General features: G+C 26.2%; 2 protein-coding genes across 2 annotated transcripts in view; one reads left to right on the forward strand and one right to left on the reverse strand.

The window, feature by feature from the left end:
• Positions 1-13,098, reverse strand: part of LOC111419934 (fructose-bisphosphate aldolase) — a 42,873-nt gene extending 29,775 nt beyond the window's left edge. Inside the window, exon 1 of the mRNA XM_023052820.2 lies at positions 12,968-13,098. Coding sequence (XP_022908588.2) covers positions 12,968-13,098 — 131 coding nt within the window. The remainder of the gene's footprint in view (positions 1-12,967) is intronic.
• The window catches only part of LOC111421271 (calcium release-activated calcium channel protein 1-like), a 37,859-nt gene continuing 30,960 nt past the window's right edge, over positions 12,809-19,707 (forward strand). Inside the window, exon 1 of the mRNA XM_071200875.1 lies at positions 12,809-12,938. The gene's annotated coding sequence lies outside the window, so the exon portion shown is untranslated. The remainder of the gene's footprint in view (positions 12,939-19,707) is intronic.

Raw genomic sequence — 19,707 nt, forward strand, 5'->3', positions numbered from 1 at the left:
CACTAATAAAAAAAATATGGGGGTGAGCCACTTCTGAGGGACACCCGATATATTTCGCCCCGATTTCCAACCATTTCTGATATTTCCCTTGTAAGACATTATATGGACAGTTTTTTACAGAGAATTTTATGACGTATTCAAAAATTTTTTTTCTGTTTTAGATTTTGAGATATTTTGAAATTTTCGTTTTTTTAAATGGAAATAACCACTGATTATTCGCTTATTAAAGTCGTTATTTTTTTCTGATTAAAAAAATATGGGGTTAGATAGGTCTATTTGTTATTGTTTTAGAATAAAGCTAAAAATAAACTTTTTTTTAGTGTCGCCAAAGAATTTAAATTTACTATGATGATGAAAACATAAATACATTTCGATCATCAAGAATTCTTGTATTGTTTTATATGGTTTTGAAGGCGGTATATGTTTTTATTTCTCTGGCTAGAATTTGCTGTAACCTATTTGTTGCGTCTCGGATTGTTGGAAATTGTTTATATGAGGTTATCTAATTTGTTGGATTTTACAAAATTTTTGTTACATAATCTGAAGAAAAAATTTATTTTTAGAATATATACAGGGTGTCCCGCAACGACTGTACAATACTGCATCAGCGTATTCTCTGATCGAAAACAGACAAGAAAAGTCTAATAAACATAGGTCCGAAAATGGACCAATTTCGAGATATTCAAAGTTTTAGTTTCATAAGCTGACCTATTGTAAACATCATTAATTCTAACGATTTAGATGCAGTAATTATATGATTACCATGGTTACGATGGTTAAGATAAAGTTTAATAAATAATAAGATAATATTAAGTTAATTAATACAGTTCATTAATAATTTAACAAAACAAGTAACAAAGATTGTCGAAGAAAATCGTTCAACCAGCATAAAAACAACGAATATTTAACAAATTGGAAAAGATTCATGTCATAATAAATGTTCAATATGCGCACCATTTACTTCTAAACACAAACGGATACGTTTTCTAAATGAACTTCTAATTTGTTTTACTGTGTCAAATGCGTTACTAATTTTATTCTTCAAATCCTGCACAATTTGAACGTCTTCAGAATAAACTATTTGTTTTAATTGTCCCCAAAACCAAAAATCTAACGGATTTAAATCTGGTGAATCCTCCTCGGCCAATCCACTTATTGCCAAATCTGTTATTTAAGTATGCTACTCGAGCGCGTGCATAATCGTGCATAAAGTAGCAATCTTCTAGAATTTGTTGAGGTAATTCATCAAATGCCTCTGTAAGGTCATTTTGTAAAAAATATATGTAGGCATCGGCTGTCAATCTCTTTGGAAGAAAAAATGGACCTAATAACTGATCACCTATAACTCCAGCCCATACATTGAAAATGGTCCATTTTCGAGATATTCAAATATTTAGTTTCATAAGTTAACATCATGGATTTAAATTTGTTTTTATAATAATTAAGTCGTTACTATGATTACGACTTATTATTATACGAAATTATTATTTTACTATTTAATTTAATAAAACTATTAAGTATGGCTCCTATTAATTACTCCAAGGAAGAGATGGCGGATATGATGTATTGTTACGGACTAGCTGATGAAAATGCGTCGTTAGCAGCTCGTCATTACGCGCAAAGGTTCCCGAACAGACGATTGCCTAATAGTCACACCTTTAGCAGACTATTTCTAAGATTAAAAGAAGCGGGAAGCGTAACCCACAGCCATTCCACGGAGAGACATTACACAAGGCCGGTGGAATTAGAAGAAGCAGTTTTGAGAAGAGTTGATGAAAATGCCTCGACCAGCATTAGAAGAATGTCCGTGCAAGGAAACATTAACAAAACAACCGTTCACCGCATTTTAAGGGAGCAGTTGCTTTATCCTTATCATTACAACACCGTTCAAGCTCTAACAGAAAATGCTGGCGAAAAAAGAGAGATTTTTTGTAGGTGGGCCATACAGGAAGAGGTAGTAAACGTCGACTTTCCCATAAACATTGTATTTACGGATGAAGCAACATTTACTCAAAGCGGAATTTTTAATATTCTTAATGCGCACGTTTGGAGCGATGAAAATCCCCATGCAATACTAGAAACTCATCATCAGTGGCGATTCAGTGTTAATGTATGGGCTGGAGTTATAGGTGATCAGTTATTAGGTCCATTTTTTCTTCCAAAGAGATTGACAGCCGATGCCTACATATATTTTTTACAAAATGACCTTACAGAGGCATTTGATGAATTACCTCAACAAATTCTAGAAGATTGCTACTTTATGCACGATTATGCACGCGCTACTCGAGCATACTTAAATAACAGATTTGGCAATAAGTGGATTGGCCGAGGAGGATTCACCAGATTTAAATCCGTTAGATTTTTGGTTTTGGGGACAATTAAAACAAATAGTTTATTCTGAAGACGTTCAAATTGTGCAGGATTTGAAGAATAAAATTAGTAACGCATTTGACACAGTAAAACAAATTAGAAGTTCATTTAGAAAACGTATCCGTTTGTGTTTAGAAGTAAATGGTGCGCATATTGAACATTTATTATGTTAACTTATGAAACTAAATATTTGAATATCTCGAAAATGGTCCATTTTCGGACCTATGTTTATTAGGCTTTTTTTGTTTATTTTTGATCATAGAATACGCTGATGCAGTTTTGTACAATCGTTGCGGGACACCCTGTATACATGTAGCTTCCCAAAAAAGCAATTGTGTCAATTTGATGATGCTCAATGAATCTACGGTTTAGGGTATTTAAAAGCTCTTGTCGATCCCGCGGCTTGGAAGAGTTGATTTTTGTGAGATAAGTGTCGATAATTTGATAATGGATCGTAACAGGATTATGAATGCAGCTTTCTTTGGTGGTTTTGTTCATGATTTCGTTTGATTTTTTCTTAGCCGATTTAATTCTAACATTGGGGACGCCTTGTATAGGTGCTTTAGATTTTCGAATTAAACGACTTTTCACGATTTTTTTAATTAATGAAGGATAACTAAAAATTTCAATAAAATTGGGTCAAGTTAAAAATTTTTTTTTCTTAAAAACTAATCGAAATTTTCAAAAACTGTTTTCGCCATCAAAAAGATCACACCTTCCTGTATAAGTGGTGATAGTTTCATGAAGTTTCAAAAAGAAATTGATTTTTCACCGATTTTTAAAGATTATAAAGTTAATAAAAATTGATATAAACTAAAAAATTAATATCTCAAGAACTAAATAAGCCTTTTTAATGCGGTTTTCGCCATTAAAAAGTATATCCCTTTCTTTATTAGTGCTAAAATATCCAAAAAGATTTTCGAATTAATCGACTTTTCACGAATTTTTTAATTAATGAGGGATAACTAAAAATTTCAATAAAATTGGGTCAAGTTAAAAATTTTTTTTCTTAAAAACTAATCGAAATTTTCAAAAACAGTTTGCGCCATTAAAAAGATCATACTTTTCTTTATAAGTGGTGATAGTGTCATTACGTTTTAAAAAGAAATCGTTTTTTCAGCGATTTTTAAAAATTACAAAGTTAATAAAAATTGATATAAATTCAAAAATTAATATCTCAAGAACTAAATAAGCTTTTTTAATGCGGTTTTCGGTATTAAAAAGTATATTCCTTTCTTTATTAATGGTAAAATACCTAAAAAGATTTTCGAATTAATCGACTTTTCACGAATTTTTTAATTAAACAGATAACTAAGAATTTCAAAAAAATTCTGTCAAGTTAAAAATTTTTTCCTCAAAAACTAATCGAGATTTTCAAAAACTGTTTTTGCCATTAAAAAGATCACACTTTTCTTTATAAGTGGTGATAATTTCATGAAATTTCAAAAAGAAATTGATTTTTCACCGATTTTTAAAAATTACAAAGTTAATAAGAATTGATATAAACTCAAAAATTAATATCTCAAGAACTGAATAAGTTTTTTTAATGCGGTTTTCGCCATTAAAAGGAATAATCCTTTTCTTATTAGTGGTAAAATATCCAAAAAGATTTTCGAATTAATCCACTTTTCACGAATTTTTTAATTAATGAGGAATAACTAAAAATTTCTATAAAATTGGGTAAAGTTAAAATTTTTTTTTCTCAAAAACGAATCGAAATTTTCAAAAACTGTTTTCGCCATTAAAAAGATCACACTTTCCTTTATAAGTGGTAATAGTTTCATGGAATTACAAAAATGAATCGATTTTTCACCGATTTTTAAAACTGGCAAAGTTAATAAAAATTGATATAAACTCAAAAATTAATATCTCAAGATCTAAATAAGCTTATCAAATGTGGTTTTCGGCATTAAAAAGTATATTCCTTTCTTTGTTAGTGGTAAAATATCCAAAAAAAATTTCGTATTAATCGACTTTTCACAATTCTTTTAATTATTGAGGGATAACTAAAATTTCATTAAAATTGGGTCAAGTTAAAAATTTCTTTTCTCAAAAACTAATCGAAATGTTCAAAAACTGTTTCGCCATCAAAAAGATCACACCTTCCTCTATAAGTGGTGATAGTTTCATGAAGTTTCAAAAAGAAATCGATTTTTCACCGATTTTCAAAAATTATAAAGTTAATAAGAATTGATATAAACTCAAAAATCAATATCTCAAGAACTAAATAAGCTTTTTTAATGCGATTTTCGGCATTAAAATGTATATTCCTTTTTTTATTAGTGGTAAAATATCCAAAAATATTTTCGAATTAATCGAATTTTCACGAATTTTTTAATTAATGAGAGATAACTAAAAATTTCAATAAAGTTGCGTAAAGTTAAAAAATTTTTTCTCAAAAACTAATCCAAATTTTCAAAAACTGTTTGTGTCATTAAAAAGATCACACTTTCCTTTATAAGTGGTGATAGTTTCATGAAGTATCAAAAAGAAATCTATTTTTCACGGATTTTTAAAAATTGCGAAGTTAATAAAACTCAAACATTAATATCTCAACAAATAAATGAGCTTTTTTAATTGGGTTTTCGGCATTAAAAAGTATATTCCTTTTCTTGTTAGTGGGAAAATATACAAAAAGATTTTCGAATTAATCGACTTTTCACAATTTTTTTAATTAATGACGGATAACTAAAAATTTCAATAAAATTGGGTCAAGTTAAAATTTTTTTTTCTTAAAAACTAATCGAAATTTTCAAAAACTGTTTTCGCCATCAAAAAGATCACACCTTCCTCTATAAGTGGTGATAGTTTCATTACGTTTTAAAAAGAAATCGTTTTTTCAGCGGTTTTTAAAAATTACAAAGTTAATAAAAATTGATATAAACTCAAAAATTAATATCTCAAGAACTAAATAAGCTTTTTTAATGCGGTTTTCGGTATTAAAAAGTATATTCCTTTCTTTATTAATGGTAAAATACCTAAAAAGATTTTCGAATTAATCGACTTTTCACGAATTTTTTAATTAAACAGGGATAACTAAGAATTTCAAAAAAATTCTGTCAAGTTAAAAATTTTTTCCTCAAAAACTAATCGAGATTTTCAAAAACTGTTTTTGCCATTAAAAAGATCACACTTTTCTTTATAAGTGGTGATAATTTCATGAAATTTCAAAAAGAAATTGATTTTTCACCGATTTTTAAAAATTACAAAGTTAATAAGAATTGATATAAACTCAAAAATTAATATCTCAAGAACTGAATAAGCTTTTTTAATGCGGTTTTCGCCATTAAAAAGTATATTCCTTTCTTTATTAGTGGTAAAATATCCAAAAAGATATTCGAATTAATCGAATTTTCACGATTTTTTTAATTAATGAGGGATAACTAAAAATATCAAAAAAAATGTGTCAAATTAAAAATTTTTTTCTCAAAAACTAATCGAGATTTTCAAAAACTGTTTTTGCCATTAAAAAGATCACACTTTTCTTTATAAGTGGTGATAATTTCATGAAATTTCAAAAAGAAATTGATTTTTCACCGATTTTTAAAAATTACAAAGTTAATAAGAATTGATATAAACTCAAAAATTAATATCTCAAGAACTGAATAAGCTTTTTTAATGCGGTTTTCGCCATTAAAAAGTATATTCCTTTCTTTATTAGTGGTAAAATATCCAAAAAGATATTCGAATTAATCGAATTTTCACGATTTTTTTAATTAATGAGGGATAACTAAAAATATCAAAAAAAATGTGTCAAATTAAAAATTTTTTTCTCAAAAACTAATCGAGATTTTCAAAAACTGTTTGTGCCATTAAAAAGATCACACTTTTCTTTATAAGTGGTGATAGTTTCATGGAATTCAAAAGAAAAAAATCGATTTTTCACCGATTTTTAAAAATTACAAAGTTAATAAAAATTGATATAAACTCAAAAATTAATATCTCAAGAACTGAATAAGCTTTTTTAATGCGGTTTTCGCCATTAAAAAGTATATTCCTTTCTTTATTAGTGGTAAAATATCCAAAAAGATATTCGAATTAATCGAATTTTCACGATTTTTTTAATTAATGAGGGATAACTAAAAATATCAAAAAAAATGTGTCAAATTAAAAATTTTTTTCTCAAAAACTAATCGAGATTTTCAAAAACTGTTTTTGCCATTAAAAAGATCACACTTTTCTTTATAAGTGGTGATAATTTCATGAAATTTCAAAAAGAAATTGATTTTTCACCGATTTTTAAAAATTACAAAGTTAATAAGAATTGATATAAACTCAAAAATTAATATCTCAAGAACTGAATAAGCTTTTTTAATGCGGTTTTCGCCATTAAAAAGTATATTCCTTTCTTTATTAGTGGTAAAATATCCAAAAAGATATTCGAATTAATCGAATTTTCACGATTTTTTTAATTAATGAGGGATAACTAAAAATATCAAAAAAAATGTGTCAAATTAAAAATTTTTTTCTCAAAAACTAATCGAGATTTTCAAAAACTGTTTTTGCCATTAAAAAGATCACACTTTTCTTTATAAGTGGTGATAATTTCATGAAATTTCAAAAAGAAATTGATTTTTCACCGATTTTTAAAAATTACAAAGTTAATAAGAATTGATATAAACTCAAAAATTAATATCTCAAGAACTGAATAAGCTTTTTTAATGCGGTTTTCGCCATTAAAAAATATATTCCTTTCTTTATTAGTGGTAAAATATTCAAAAAGATATTCGAATTAATCGAATTTTCACGATTTTTTTAATTAATGAGGGATAACTAAAAATATCAAAAAAAATGTGTCAAATTAAAAATTTTTTTCTCAAAAACTAATCGAGATTTTCAAAAACTGTTTTTGCCATTAAAAAGATCACACTTTTCTTTATAAGTGGTGATAATTTCATGAAATTTCAAAAAGAAATTGATTTTTCACCGATTTTTAAAAATTACAAAGTTAATAAGAATTGATATAAACTCAAAAATTAATATCTCAAGAACTGAATAAGCTTTTTTAATGCGGTTTTCGCCATTAAAAAGTATATTCCTTTCTTTATTAGTGGTAAAATACCTAAAAAGATTTTCGAATTAATCGACTTTTCACGAATTTTTTAATTAAACAGGGATAACTAAGAATTTCAAAAAAATTCTGTCAAGTTAAAAATTTTTTCCTCAAAAACTAATCGAGATTTTCAAAAACTGTTTTTGCCATTAAAAAGATCACACTTTTCTTTATAAGTGGTGACAATTTCATGAAATTTCAAAAAGAAATTGATTTTTCACCGATTTTTAAAAATTACAAAGTTAATAAGAATTGATATAAACTCAAAAATTAATATCTCAAGAACTGAATAAGCTTTTTTAATGCGGTTTTCGCCATTAAAAAGTATATTCCTTTCTTTATTAGTGGTAAAATATCCAAAAAGATATTCGAATTAATCGAATTTTCACGATTTTTTTAATTAATGAGGGATAACTAAAAATATCAAAAAAAATGTGTCAAATTAAAAATTTTTTTCTCAAAAACTAATCGAGATTTTCAAAAACTGTTTTTGCCATTAAAAAGATCACACTTTTCTTTATAAGTGGTGATAATTTCATGAAATTTCAAAAAGAAATTGATTTTTCACCGATTTTTAAAAATTACAAAGTTAATAAGAATTGATATAAACTCAAAAATTAATATCTCAAGAACTGAATAAGCTTTTTTAATGCGGTTTTCGCCATTAAAAAGTATATTCCTTTCTTTATTAGTGGTAAAATATCCAAAAAGATATTCGAATTAATCGAATTTTCACGATTTTTTTAATTAATGAGGGATAACTAAAAATATCAAAAAAAATGTGTCAAATTAAAAATTTTTTTCTCAAAAACTAATCGAGATTTTCAAAAACTGTTTGTGCCATTAAAAAGATCACACTTTTCTTTATAAGTGGTGATAGTTTCATGGAATTCAAAAGAAAAAAATCGATTTTTCACCGATTTTTAAAAATTACAAAGTTAATAAAAATTGATATAAACTCAAAAATTAATATCTCAAGAACTGAATAAGCTTTTTTAATGCGGTTTTCGCCATTAAAAAGTATATTCCTTTCTTTATTAGTGGTAAAATATCCAAAAAGATATTCGAATTAATCGAATTTTCACGATTTTTTTAATTAATGAGGGATAACTAAAAATATCAAAAAAAATGTGTCAAATTAAAAATTTTTTTCTCAAAAACTAATCGAGATTTTCAAAAACTGTTTTTGCCATTAAAAAGATCACACTTTTCTTTATAAGTGGTGATAATTTCATGAAATTTCAAAAAGAAATTGATTTTTCACCGATTTTTAAAAATTACAAAGTTAATAAGAATTGATATAAACTCAAAAATTAATATCTCAAGAACTGAATAAGCTTTTTTAATGCGGTTTTCGCCATTAAAAAGTATATTCCTTTCTTTATTAGTGGTAAAATATCCAAAAAGATATTCGAATTAATCGAATTTTCACGATTTTTTTAATTAATGAGGGATAACTAAAAATATCAAAAAAAATGTGTCAAATTAAAAATTTTTTTCTCAAAAACTAATCGAGATTTTCAAAAACTGTTTTTGCCATTAAAAAGATCACACTTTTCTTTATAAGTGGTGATAATTTCATGAAATTTCAAAAAGAAATTGATTTTTCACCGATTTTTAAAAATTACAAAGTTAATAAGAATTGATATAAACTCAAAAATTAATATCTCAAGAACTGAATAAGCTTTTTTAATGCGGTTTTCGCCATTAAAAAATATATTCCTTTCTTTATTAGTGGTAAAATATTCAAAAAGATATTCGAATTAATCGAATTTTCACGATTTTTTTAATTAATGAGGGATAACTAAAAATATCAAAAAAAATGTGTCAAATTAAAAATTTTTTTCTCAAAAACTAATCGAGATTTTCAAAAACTGTTTTTGCCATTAAAAAGATCACACTTTTCTTTATAAGTGGTGATAATTTCATGAAATTTCAAAAAGAAATTGATTTTTCACCGATTTTTAAAAATTACAAAGTTAATAAGAATTGATATAAACTCAAAAATTAATATCTCAAGAACTGAATAAGCTTTTTTAATGCGGTTTTCGCCATTAAAAAGTATATTCCTTTCTTTATTAGTGGTAAAATACCTAAAAAGATTTTCGAATTAATCGACTTTTCACGAATTTTTTAATTAAACAGGGATAACTAAGAATTTCAAAAAAATTCTGTCAAGTTAAAAATTTTTTCCTCAAAAACTAATCGAGATTTTCAAAAACTGTTTTTGCCATTAAAAAGATCACACTTTTCTTTATAAGTGGTGACAATTTCATGAAATTTCAAAAAGAAATTGATTTTTCACCGATTTTTAAAAATTACAAAGTTAATAAGAATTGATATAAACTCAAAAATTAATATCGCAAGAACTGAATAAGCTTTTTTAATGCGGTTTTCGCCATTAAAAAGTATATTCCTTTCTTTATTAGTGGTAAAATATCCAAAAAGATATTCGAATTAATCGAATTTTCACGATTTTTTTAATTAATGAGGGATAACTAAAAATATCAAAAAAAATGTGTCAAATTAAAAATTTTTTTCTCAAAAACTAATCGAGATTTTCAAAAACTGTTTTTGCCATTAAAAAGATCACACTTTTCTTTATAAGTGGTGATAGTTTCATGGAATTCTAAAAAAAAAATCGATTTTTCACCGATTTTTAAAAATTACAAAGTTAATAAAAATTGATATAAACTCAAAAATTAATATCTCAAGAACTAAATAAGTTTTTTTAATGCGGTTTTCGCCATTAAAAGGAATAATCCTTTTCTTATTAGTGGTAAAATATCCAAAAAGATTTTCGAATTAATCCACTTTTCACGAATTTTTTAATTAATGAGGAATAACTAAAAATTTCTATAAAATTGGGTAAAGTTAAAATTTTTTTTTCTCAAAAACGAATCGAAATTTTCATAAACTGTTTTCGCCATTAAAAAGATCACACTTTCCTTTATAAGTGGTAATAGTTTCATGGAATTACAAAAATGAATCGATTTTTCACCGATTTTTAAAACTGGCAAAGTTAATAAAAATTGATATAAACTCAAAAATTAATATCTCAAGATCTAAATAAGCTTATCAAATGTGGTTTTCGGCATTAAAAAGTATATTCCTTTCTTTGTTAGTGGTAAAATATCCAAAAAAATTTTCGTATTAATCGACTTTTCACAATTCTTTTAATTATTGAGGGATAACTAAAATTTCATTAAAATTGGGTCAAGTTAAAAATTTCTTTTCTCAAAAACTAATCGAAATGTTCAAAAACTGTTTCGCCATCAAAAAGATCACACCTTCCTCTATAAGTGGTGATAGTTTCATGAAGTTTCAAAAAGAAATCGATTTTTCACCGATTTTCAAAAATTATAAAGTTAATAAGAATTGATATAAACTCAAAAATCAATATCTCAAGAACTAAATAAGCTTTTTTAATGCGATTTTCGGCATTAAAATGTATATTCCTTCCTTTATTAGTGGTAAAATATCCAAAAATATTTTCGAATTAATCGAATTTTCACGAATTTTTTAATTAATGAGAGATAACTAAAAATTTCAATAAAGTTGCGTAAAATTTAAAAAATTTTTTCTCAAAAACTAATCAAAATTTTCAAAAACTGTTTGTGTCATTAAAAAGATCACACTTTCCTTTATAAGTGGTGATAGTTTCATGAAGTATCAAAAAGAAATCTATTTTTCACGGATTTTTAAAAATTGCGAAGTTAATAAAACTCAAAAATTAATATCTCAACAAATAAATGAGCTTTTTTAATTGGGTTTTCGGCATTAAAAAGTATATTCCTTTTCTTGTTAGTGGGAAAATATACAAAAAGATTTTCGAATTAATCGACTTTTCACAATTTTTTTAATTAATGAAGGATAACTAAAAATTTCAATAAAATTGGGTCAAGTTAAAATTTTTTTTTCTTAAAAACTAATCGAAATTTTCAAAAACTGTTTTCGCCATCAAAAAGATCACACCTTCCTCTATAAGTGGTGATAGTTTCATGAAGTTTCAAAAGGAAATCGATTTTTCACCGATTGTTAAAAATTACTAAGTTAATAAGAATTGGTATAAACTCAAAAATTTATATCTCAAGAACTAAATAAGCTTTTTTAATGCTGCTTTCACCACTAAAAAGCACATTCTTTTCTTTATAGGTTTTGTGTTTATTTCCTTGGTTCATATCGCCATGGAGTGTGGCAACCACCCAGAAATTCCGCAACAATCAGAAATCATCATCGAATCCTCCAACAACGAAATCCACCACCGTCAACATCACCACCACCAACAAAAATCAACCCAATTAAATCAAGAACCGAAATTTCCCATCACAAACGGTTTTTTGTACACAAGTATTGATGGAAGGGTTCCAATTATCCATAATTATCGGAGACACAAAGGATCGAGGAACTTAGAAAGTAGTCATTTAATTAATTTGGGGGTCCACGCGACTTATTTGAGGCAACAAGAGCTTCAATGCCACAGGACCTACACTTCTCTGGTAGTTGGGAGGTACATTTGGTGGTACTGTGCGGACCCAAGCATTTGGAGCATTTTACTGGAACATTACATTTATCGGTCGTGTGAGCAAAATCATGGCATTTACTGCATGGAACTGGGAAATGACAGTTTTTATAAAAAAAACCCTTTTGGAGTAGCCTTTCTTTTAGGAGAGTTAGATAAGTGATTTGCTGTGTTTTATTGTTTTCGGATTTAATTATGAAACCCTGCTGTGTTTTAATAATTACGTCGCGAGGGTTAAACGAGTTTTTCGTCCAAATTTCGGACAATTCAATTCTGCTCAGTGAGACAGATGATTTTGAGATATTTTGAAATTTTCGTTTTTTTAAATGGAAATAACCACTGGGGTTAGAACAATATGGGGTTAGATAGGTCTATTTCTTATTGTTTTAGAATAAAGCTAAAAATAAACTTTTTTTTAGTGTCGCCAAAGAATTTAAATTTACAGTTTCCTGCACTATTTAAATTTACTATGATGATGAAAACATAAATACATTTTGATTATGCCGCAAGCGGTTATGATATTATTTCTCTGGATGGAATTTGCTGTAACCTATTTGTTGCGTCTCGGATTGTTGGAAATTGTTTATATGAGGTTATCTAATTTGTTGGATTTTACAAAATTTTTGTTGCATAATCTGAAGAAAAAATTTATTGTTAGAATATATATATATATAAATGATTATCTAATTAAAAACCCAAGATGACCACTAAATTAAATAGAAATTCGGTGTATCTTTTGAAAAAACCCTGTTTTCGTCGAAATCATATAAAAATAATTTTCCGGTGAGAAAAGAAAGGCTATAAACGATTAATTTGCGTTTAAAGCGAACGGGAGCGATGAAAAGCGGTCAGAATAACCTCGGACGCGATTCGAAAACGAACCGGTTCGCAATACGCAGTGTCTCTTACGAGTTAACAATTAACAATAAAAACGTGCAGCAAAAATGGAACTTAAAAATTTGTTATAATATATATTATAGAGGAATTAAAATAGTAAGTGTTCATTAAAGAAATCAACTCACCACGGTAATTTATCCGAAGTCTGCTTATTTTTGAATTTATTCATACACTTTTCGTTCATCATTTCCATGCATTTTCGCGTGGCTATTAATTTTCTTTCGACCTCCTCTAAATATTTATTTTTCGCATCCATTTTTCTTCTTGAAAATAAAATAAGAAAAAATTAAATTTAAAAAGAATTTAAAAAAGAAAAATTAACGAAAAAAGGGACGTTAAAATTGAGGTTTGCACAAAATAAACAAATCAAAAATATGTCAAAAAAAAGATAATAAAATGTCAATCGATAATAATTTTGATTAAGAAAAAAATAATCGATTTATAAACCGATTTTCTCCGGCTGTTTAGCAAATAAAAATTAAAAGGAAAAAACCATTCTAAATCATCTTTACAGCTTCATTGTTCGTTCAGAAACGTTACATAAACTGAATATTTTTTTTTATTTTTACTTCGAAAATAACTTATGTAGTTCTCGAAGAATTTTTTTAATTGACTTATTGATTCCGAATCGATCCAAACTCGTACAATAGAGTAATAATAATTTCTTACTAAAAAATATTCAAATTAAAAAACAGCTAGGAAAAAAAATAAATTGATTTTCAATAATTTAATAATTGCATATTAAAAAAACAAACACAAAATACAAAAATTTATTCAATCTAATAAAAAATTTAAAAATAAACCAAAATAGTACAAAAACTAAGAACAATTTCATGTAGACCTTTAACACTTGACAAGGGGAATTCCCTAATTGACTTTTTTGTATTATTCGCGCGAAAATCTAGCTTTTTATTCGAAAAGTCTACACAAAGAGGACAAAGAATTATCAAAATTAGAAAATTAGTGCTTAAACATTCCTAGGAAGGAAAATCAGTCTAAAAGTTAATACTTTAATTAATAATTGGTGATATTTCCACAAAGATCCTTCAAGAAATGAATTTTATAGCAAATTTTGAAATCAACGAAAAATTTATCAAAACTTCAAATACTGTTTTTCAAAAACTAAAAGTAATTTTTCAAAATGGGTTGTTGCATTAAAAAGAGGATACTTTAATCAATAATTGGTGATATTTCCACAAAGATTCTTCAAGAAATTAATTTTATAGCGAATTTTGAAAATTATCGATGAAAATTGCAACATCGAAAATGGTATCAAAACTTCAAATGTTGTTTTCTCAAAAACTAAAAGTTATTTTTCAAAACGTGTTGGTTTATTGGAAAGAGGACACTTTTATTAACACTTTGGGAAATTTTCATATTTATATTCCAAGAAATGGATTTTATACGAATTTTTAAAACTTAATCGGCGAAAATTGCAAAATTCGAAAAAATTTGCGATCATATCAAAAATTTATTTCTCAAAATCAAAAAGCGATTTTTCAAAACGGCTTGTAGCATTAAAAAGAGGATACTTTATTCAATAATTGGTGATATCTCCACAAGGATCCTTCAAAAAATTAATTTTATAGCGAATTTTGAATGTTATCGATGAAAATTGCAACATCGAAAATTTTTGTAAAAACTTCAAATATTGTTTTCTCAAAAACTAAAAGTTATTTTTCAAAACGTGTTGGTTCATTGGAAAGAGGACACTTTTATTAACACTTTGGGAAATTTTCATATTTATATTCCAAGAAATGGATTTTATACGAATTTTTAAAACTTAATCGGCGAAAATTGCTAAATCGAAAAAATTGTCGATCATTTCAAAAATTTATTTCTCAAGAACTGAAAGTGATTTTTCAAAACGGTTTTTTGCATTAAAAAGAGGATACTTTAATTAATAATTGGTGATAATTCCACAACGATCCTTCAAGAAATTAATTTTATAGCGAATTTTGAAAGTTATCGATGAAAATTGCAACAACGAAAATTTTATCAAAACTTCAAATATTGTTTTCTCAAAAACTAAACGTTATTTTTCAAAACGTGTTGGTTCATTGGAAAGAGGACACTTTTATTAACACTTTGGGAAATTTTCATACTCATATTCCAAGAACTGGATTTTATATGAATTTTTAAAACTTAATCGACGAAAATTGCAAAATTCGAAAAAATTGTCGATCATTTCAAAAACTTATTTCTCAAGAACTGAAAGTGATTTTTCAAAACTGCTTTTTGCATTAAAAAGAAGATACTTTAATTAATAATTGGTGATAATTCCACAACGATCCTTCAAGAAATTAATTTTATAGCGAATTTTGAAAATTATCGATGAAAATTGCAACATCGAAAATTTTACTAAAACTTCAAATATTGTTTTCTCAAAAACTAAAAGTTATTTTTCAAAACGTGTTGGTTCATTGGAAAGAGGACACTTTTATTAACACTTTGGGAAATTTTCATATTTATATTCCAAGAAATGGATTTTATACGAATTTTTAAAACTTAATCGGCGAACATTGCAAAAATCGAAAATATTGTCGATCATTTCAAAAATTTATTTCTCAAGAACTGAAAGTGATTTTTCAAAACGGTTTTTTGCATTAAAAAGAGGATACTTTAATTAATAATTGGTGATAATTCCACAACGATCCTTCAAGAAATTAACTTTATGGCGAATTTTGAAAATTATCCATGAAAACTGCAACATCGAACATTTTATCAAAACTTCAAATATTGTTTTCTCAAAAACTAAAAGTTATTTTTCAAAACGTGTTGGTTCATTGGAAAGAAGACACTTTTATTAACACTTTGGGAAATTTTCATACTCATATTCCAAGAGCTGAATTTTATAGGAATTTTTAAAACTTAATCGGCGAAAATTGCAGAATTTGAAAAAATAGTCCATCATTTCAAAAATTTATTTCTCAACAATTGAAAGTGATTTTTCAAAATGGCTTGTTGCATTAAAAAGAGGATACCTTAATTAATAATTGGTGATAATTCCACAAGGATATTTCAAGAAATTAATTTTATAGCGAATTTTGAAAATTATCGATGAAAATTGCAACATCAAAAATTTTATCAAAACTTCAAATATTGCTTTCTCAAAAACTAGAAGTTATTTTTCAAAACGTGTTGGTTCATTGGAAAGAGGACACTTTTATTAACACTTTGGGAAATTTTCATATTTATATTCCAAGAAATGGATTTTATACGAATTTTTAAAACTTAATCGGCGAAAATTGCAAAATTCGAAAAAATTGGCGATCATTTCAAAAATTTATTTCTCAAGAACTGAAAGTGATTTTTCAAAACGGCTTTTTGCATTAAAAAGAGGATACTTTATTCAATAATTGGTGATATCTCCACAAGGATCCTTCAAAAAATTAATTTTATAGCGAATTTTGAATGTTATCGATGAAAATTGCAACATCGAAAATTTTTGTAAAAACTTCAAATATTGTTTTCTCAAAAACTAAAAGTTATTTTTCAAAACGTGTTGGTTCATTGGAAAGAGGACACTTTTATTAACACTTTGGGAAATTTTCATATTTATATTCCAAGAAATGGATTTTATACGAATTTTTAAAACTTAATCGGCGAAAATTGCTCAATCGGAAAAATTGTCGATCATTTCAAAAATTTATGTCTCAAGAACTGAAAGTGATTTTTCAAAACGGCTTTTTGCATTAAAAAGAGGACACTTTAATTAATAATTGGTGATAATTCCACAACGATCCTTCAAGAAATTAATTTTATAGCGAATTTTGAAAGTTATCGATGAAAATTGCAACAACGAAAATTTTATCAAAACTTCAAATATTGTTTTCTCAAAAACTAAACGTTATTTTTCAAAACGTGTTGGTTCATTGGAAAGAGGACACTTTTATTAACACATTAGGAAATTTTCACACTCATATTAAAAGAACTGGATTTTATAGGAATTTTTAAACTTAATCGGCGAAAATTGAAAATTCGAAAAATAGTCCATCATTTCAAAAATTTTTTTCTCACGAACTGAAAGTGATTTTTCAAAACGGGTTTGTTCATTGGAAAGGAGACACCTGTATTAACATATTGGAAAATTTTCATACTCATATTCCAAGAAATCGATTTTATACAAATTTTTAAAACTTAATCGGCGAAAATTGTAAAATTCGAAAAAATTGTCTATCATTTCAAAAATTTATTTCTCAAGAACTAAAACTGATTTTTCAAAACGGCTTTTTGTATTAAAAAGAGGATACTATACTTAATAATTGCTGATATATCCACAAGTATTCTTCAAGAAATTAATTTTATAGCGAATTTTGAAGATTATCGATGAAAATTGCAACATCGAAAATTTTTGCAAAACTTCAAATATTGTTTTCTCAAAAACTAAAAGTTATTTTTCAAAAGTTACATTAAAAAGAGGATACTTTAATTAATAATTGATGATAATTCCACAAGGATCCTTCAAGAAATTAACTTTATGGCGAATTTTGAAAATTATCTATAAAACTGCAACATTGAAAATTTTATTAAAACTTCAAACATTGTTTTCTCAAAAACTAAAAGTTATTTTTTAAAACGGGTTGGTTCATTGGAAAGAGGACACCCTTATTAACACTTTAGGAAATTTTCATATTTATATTCCAAGAAATGGATTTTATACGAATTTTTAAAACTTAATCGGCGAAAATTGCAAAAATTGTCGATCATATCAAAAATTTATTTCTCAAAATCAAAAAACGATTTTTCAAAACGGCTTGTTGCATTAAAAAGAGGATACTTTAATTAATAATTGGTGATAATTCCACAAGGATATTTCAAGAAATTAATTTTATAGCGAATTTTGAAAATTATCGATGAAAATTGCAACATCGAAAATTTTATCAAAACTTCAAATATTGTTTTCTCAAAAACTAAAAGTTATTTTTCAAAACGTGTTGGTTCATTGGAAAGAGGACACTTTTATTAACACTTTGGGAAATTTTCATATTTATATTCCAAGAAATGGATTTTATACGAATTTTTAAAACTTAATCGGGGAAAATTGCTAAATCGAAAAAATTGTCGATCATTTCAAAAATTTATTTCTCAAGAACTGAAAGTGATTTTTCAAAACGGCTTTTTGCATTAAAAAGAGGATACTTTAATTAATAATTGGTGATAATTCCACAACGATCCTTCAAGAAATTAATTTTATAGCGAATTTTGAAAGTTATCGATGAAAATTGCAATATCGAAAATTTTAACAAAACTTCAAATATTGTTTTCTCAAAAACTAAAAGTTACTTTTCAAAACGTGTTGGTTCATTGAAAAGAGGACACTCTTATTAACACTTTGGGAAATTTTCATATTTACATTCCAAGAAATGGATTTTATACGAATTTTTAAAACTTAATCGGCGAAAATTGCAAAAATCGAAACTATTGTCGATCAAATCAAAAATTTATTTCTCAAAATCAAAAAGCAATTTTTCAAAACGGCTTGTTGCATTAAAAAGAGGATACTTTATTCAATAATTGGTGATATCTCCACAAGGATCCTTCAAAAAATTAATTTTATAGCGAATTTTGAATGTTATCGATGAAAATTGCAACATCGAAAATTTTTGTAAAAACTTCAAATATTGTTTTCTCAAAAACTAAAAGTTATTTTTCAAAACTGGTTGGTTCATTGGAAAGAGGACACTTTTATTAACACTTTGGGAAATTTTCATCCTCATATTCCAAGAAATGGATTTTATACGAATTTTTAAAACTGGTAAAAATTGCAAAATTCGAAAAAATTGGCGATTACTTCAAAAATTTATTTCTCAATAACTGAAAGGAATTTTTCAAAACTGCTTGTTGCATTAAAAAGAGGATACTTTAATTAATAATTGGTGATAATTCCACAAGGATATTTCAAGAAATTAATTTTATAGCGAATTTTGAAAATTATCGATGAAAATTGCAACATAAAACTTCAATTATTGTTTTCTCAAAAACTAAAAGTTATTTTTCAAAACGTGTTGGTTCATTGGAAAGAGGACACTTTTATTGACACTTTGGGAAATTTTCATATTTATATTCCAAGAAATGGATTTTATACGAATTTTTAAAACTTAATCGGCGAAAATTGCAAAAATCGAAACTATTGTCGATCAAATCAAAAATTTATTTCTCAAAATCAAAAAGCAATTTTTCAAAACGGCTTGTTGCATTAAAAAGAGGATACTTTATTCAATAATTGGTGATATCTCCACAAGGATCCTTCAAAAAATTAATTTTATAGCGAATTTTGAAAATTATCGATGAAAACTGCAACATCGAACATTTTATCAAAACTTCAAATATTGTTTTCTCAAAAACTAAAAGTTATTTTTCAAGACGTGTCGGTTCATTGGAAAGAGGACACTTTTATTAACACTTTGGAAAATTTTCATATTTATATTCCAAGAAATGGATTTTATACGAATTTTTAAAACTTAATTGGCGAAAATTGCAAAAATCGAAAAAATTGGCGATCATTTCAAAAATTTATTTCTCAAGAACTGAAAGGGATTTTTCAAAACTGCTTGTTGCATTAAAAAGAGGATACTTTAATTAATAATTGGTGATAATTTCACAACGATCTTTCAAGAAATTAATTTTATAGCGAATTTTGAAAATTATCGATGAAAATTTCAACATCAAAAATTTTATCAAAACTTCAAATATTGTTTTCTCAAAAACTAAAAGCTATTTTACAAAACGTGTTGGTTCATTGGAAAGAGGACACTTTTATTAACACTTTGGGAAATTTTCATACTCATATTCCAAGAACTGGATTTTATACGAATTTTTAAAACTTAATCGGCGAAAATTGCAAAATTCGAAAAAATTGTCG

Source organism: Onthophagus taurus, unplaced genomic scaffold (assembly GCF_036711975.1).
Source record: "Onthophagus taurus isolate NC unplaced genomic scaffold, IU_Otau_3.0 ScKx7SY_15, whole genome shotgun sequence".
Lineage (NCBI taxonomy): Eukaryota > Metazoa > Arthropoda > Insecta > Coleoptera > Scarabaeidae > Onthophagus > Onthophagus taurus.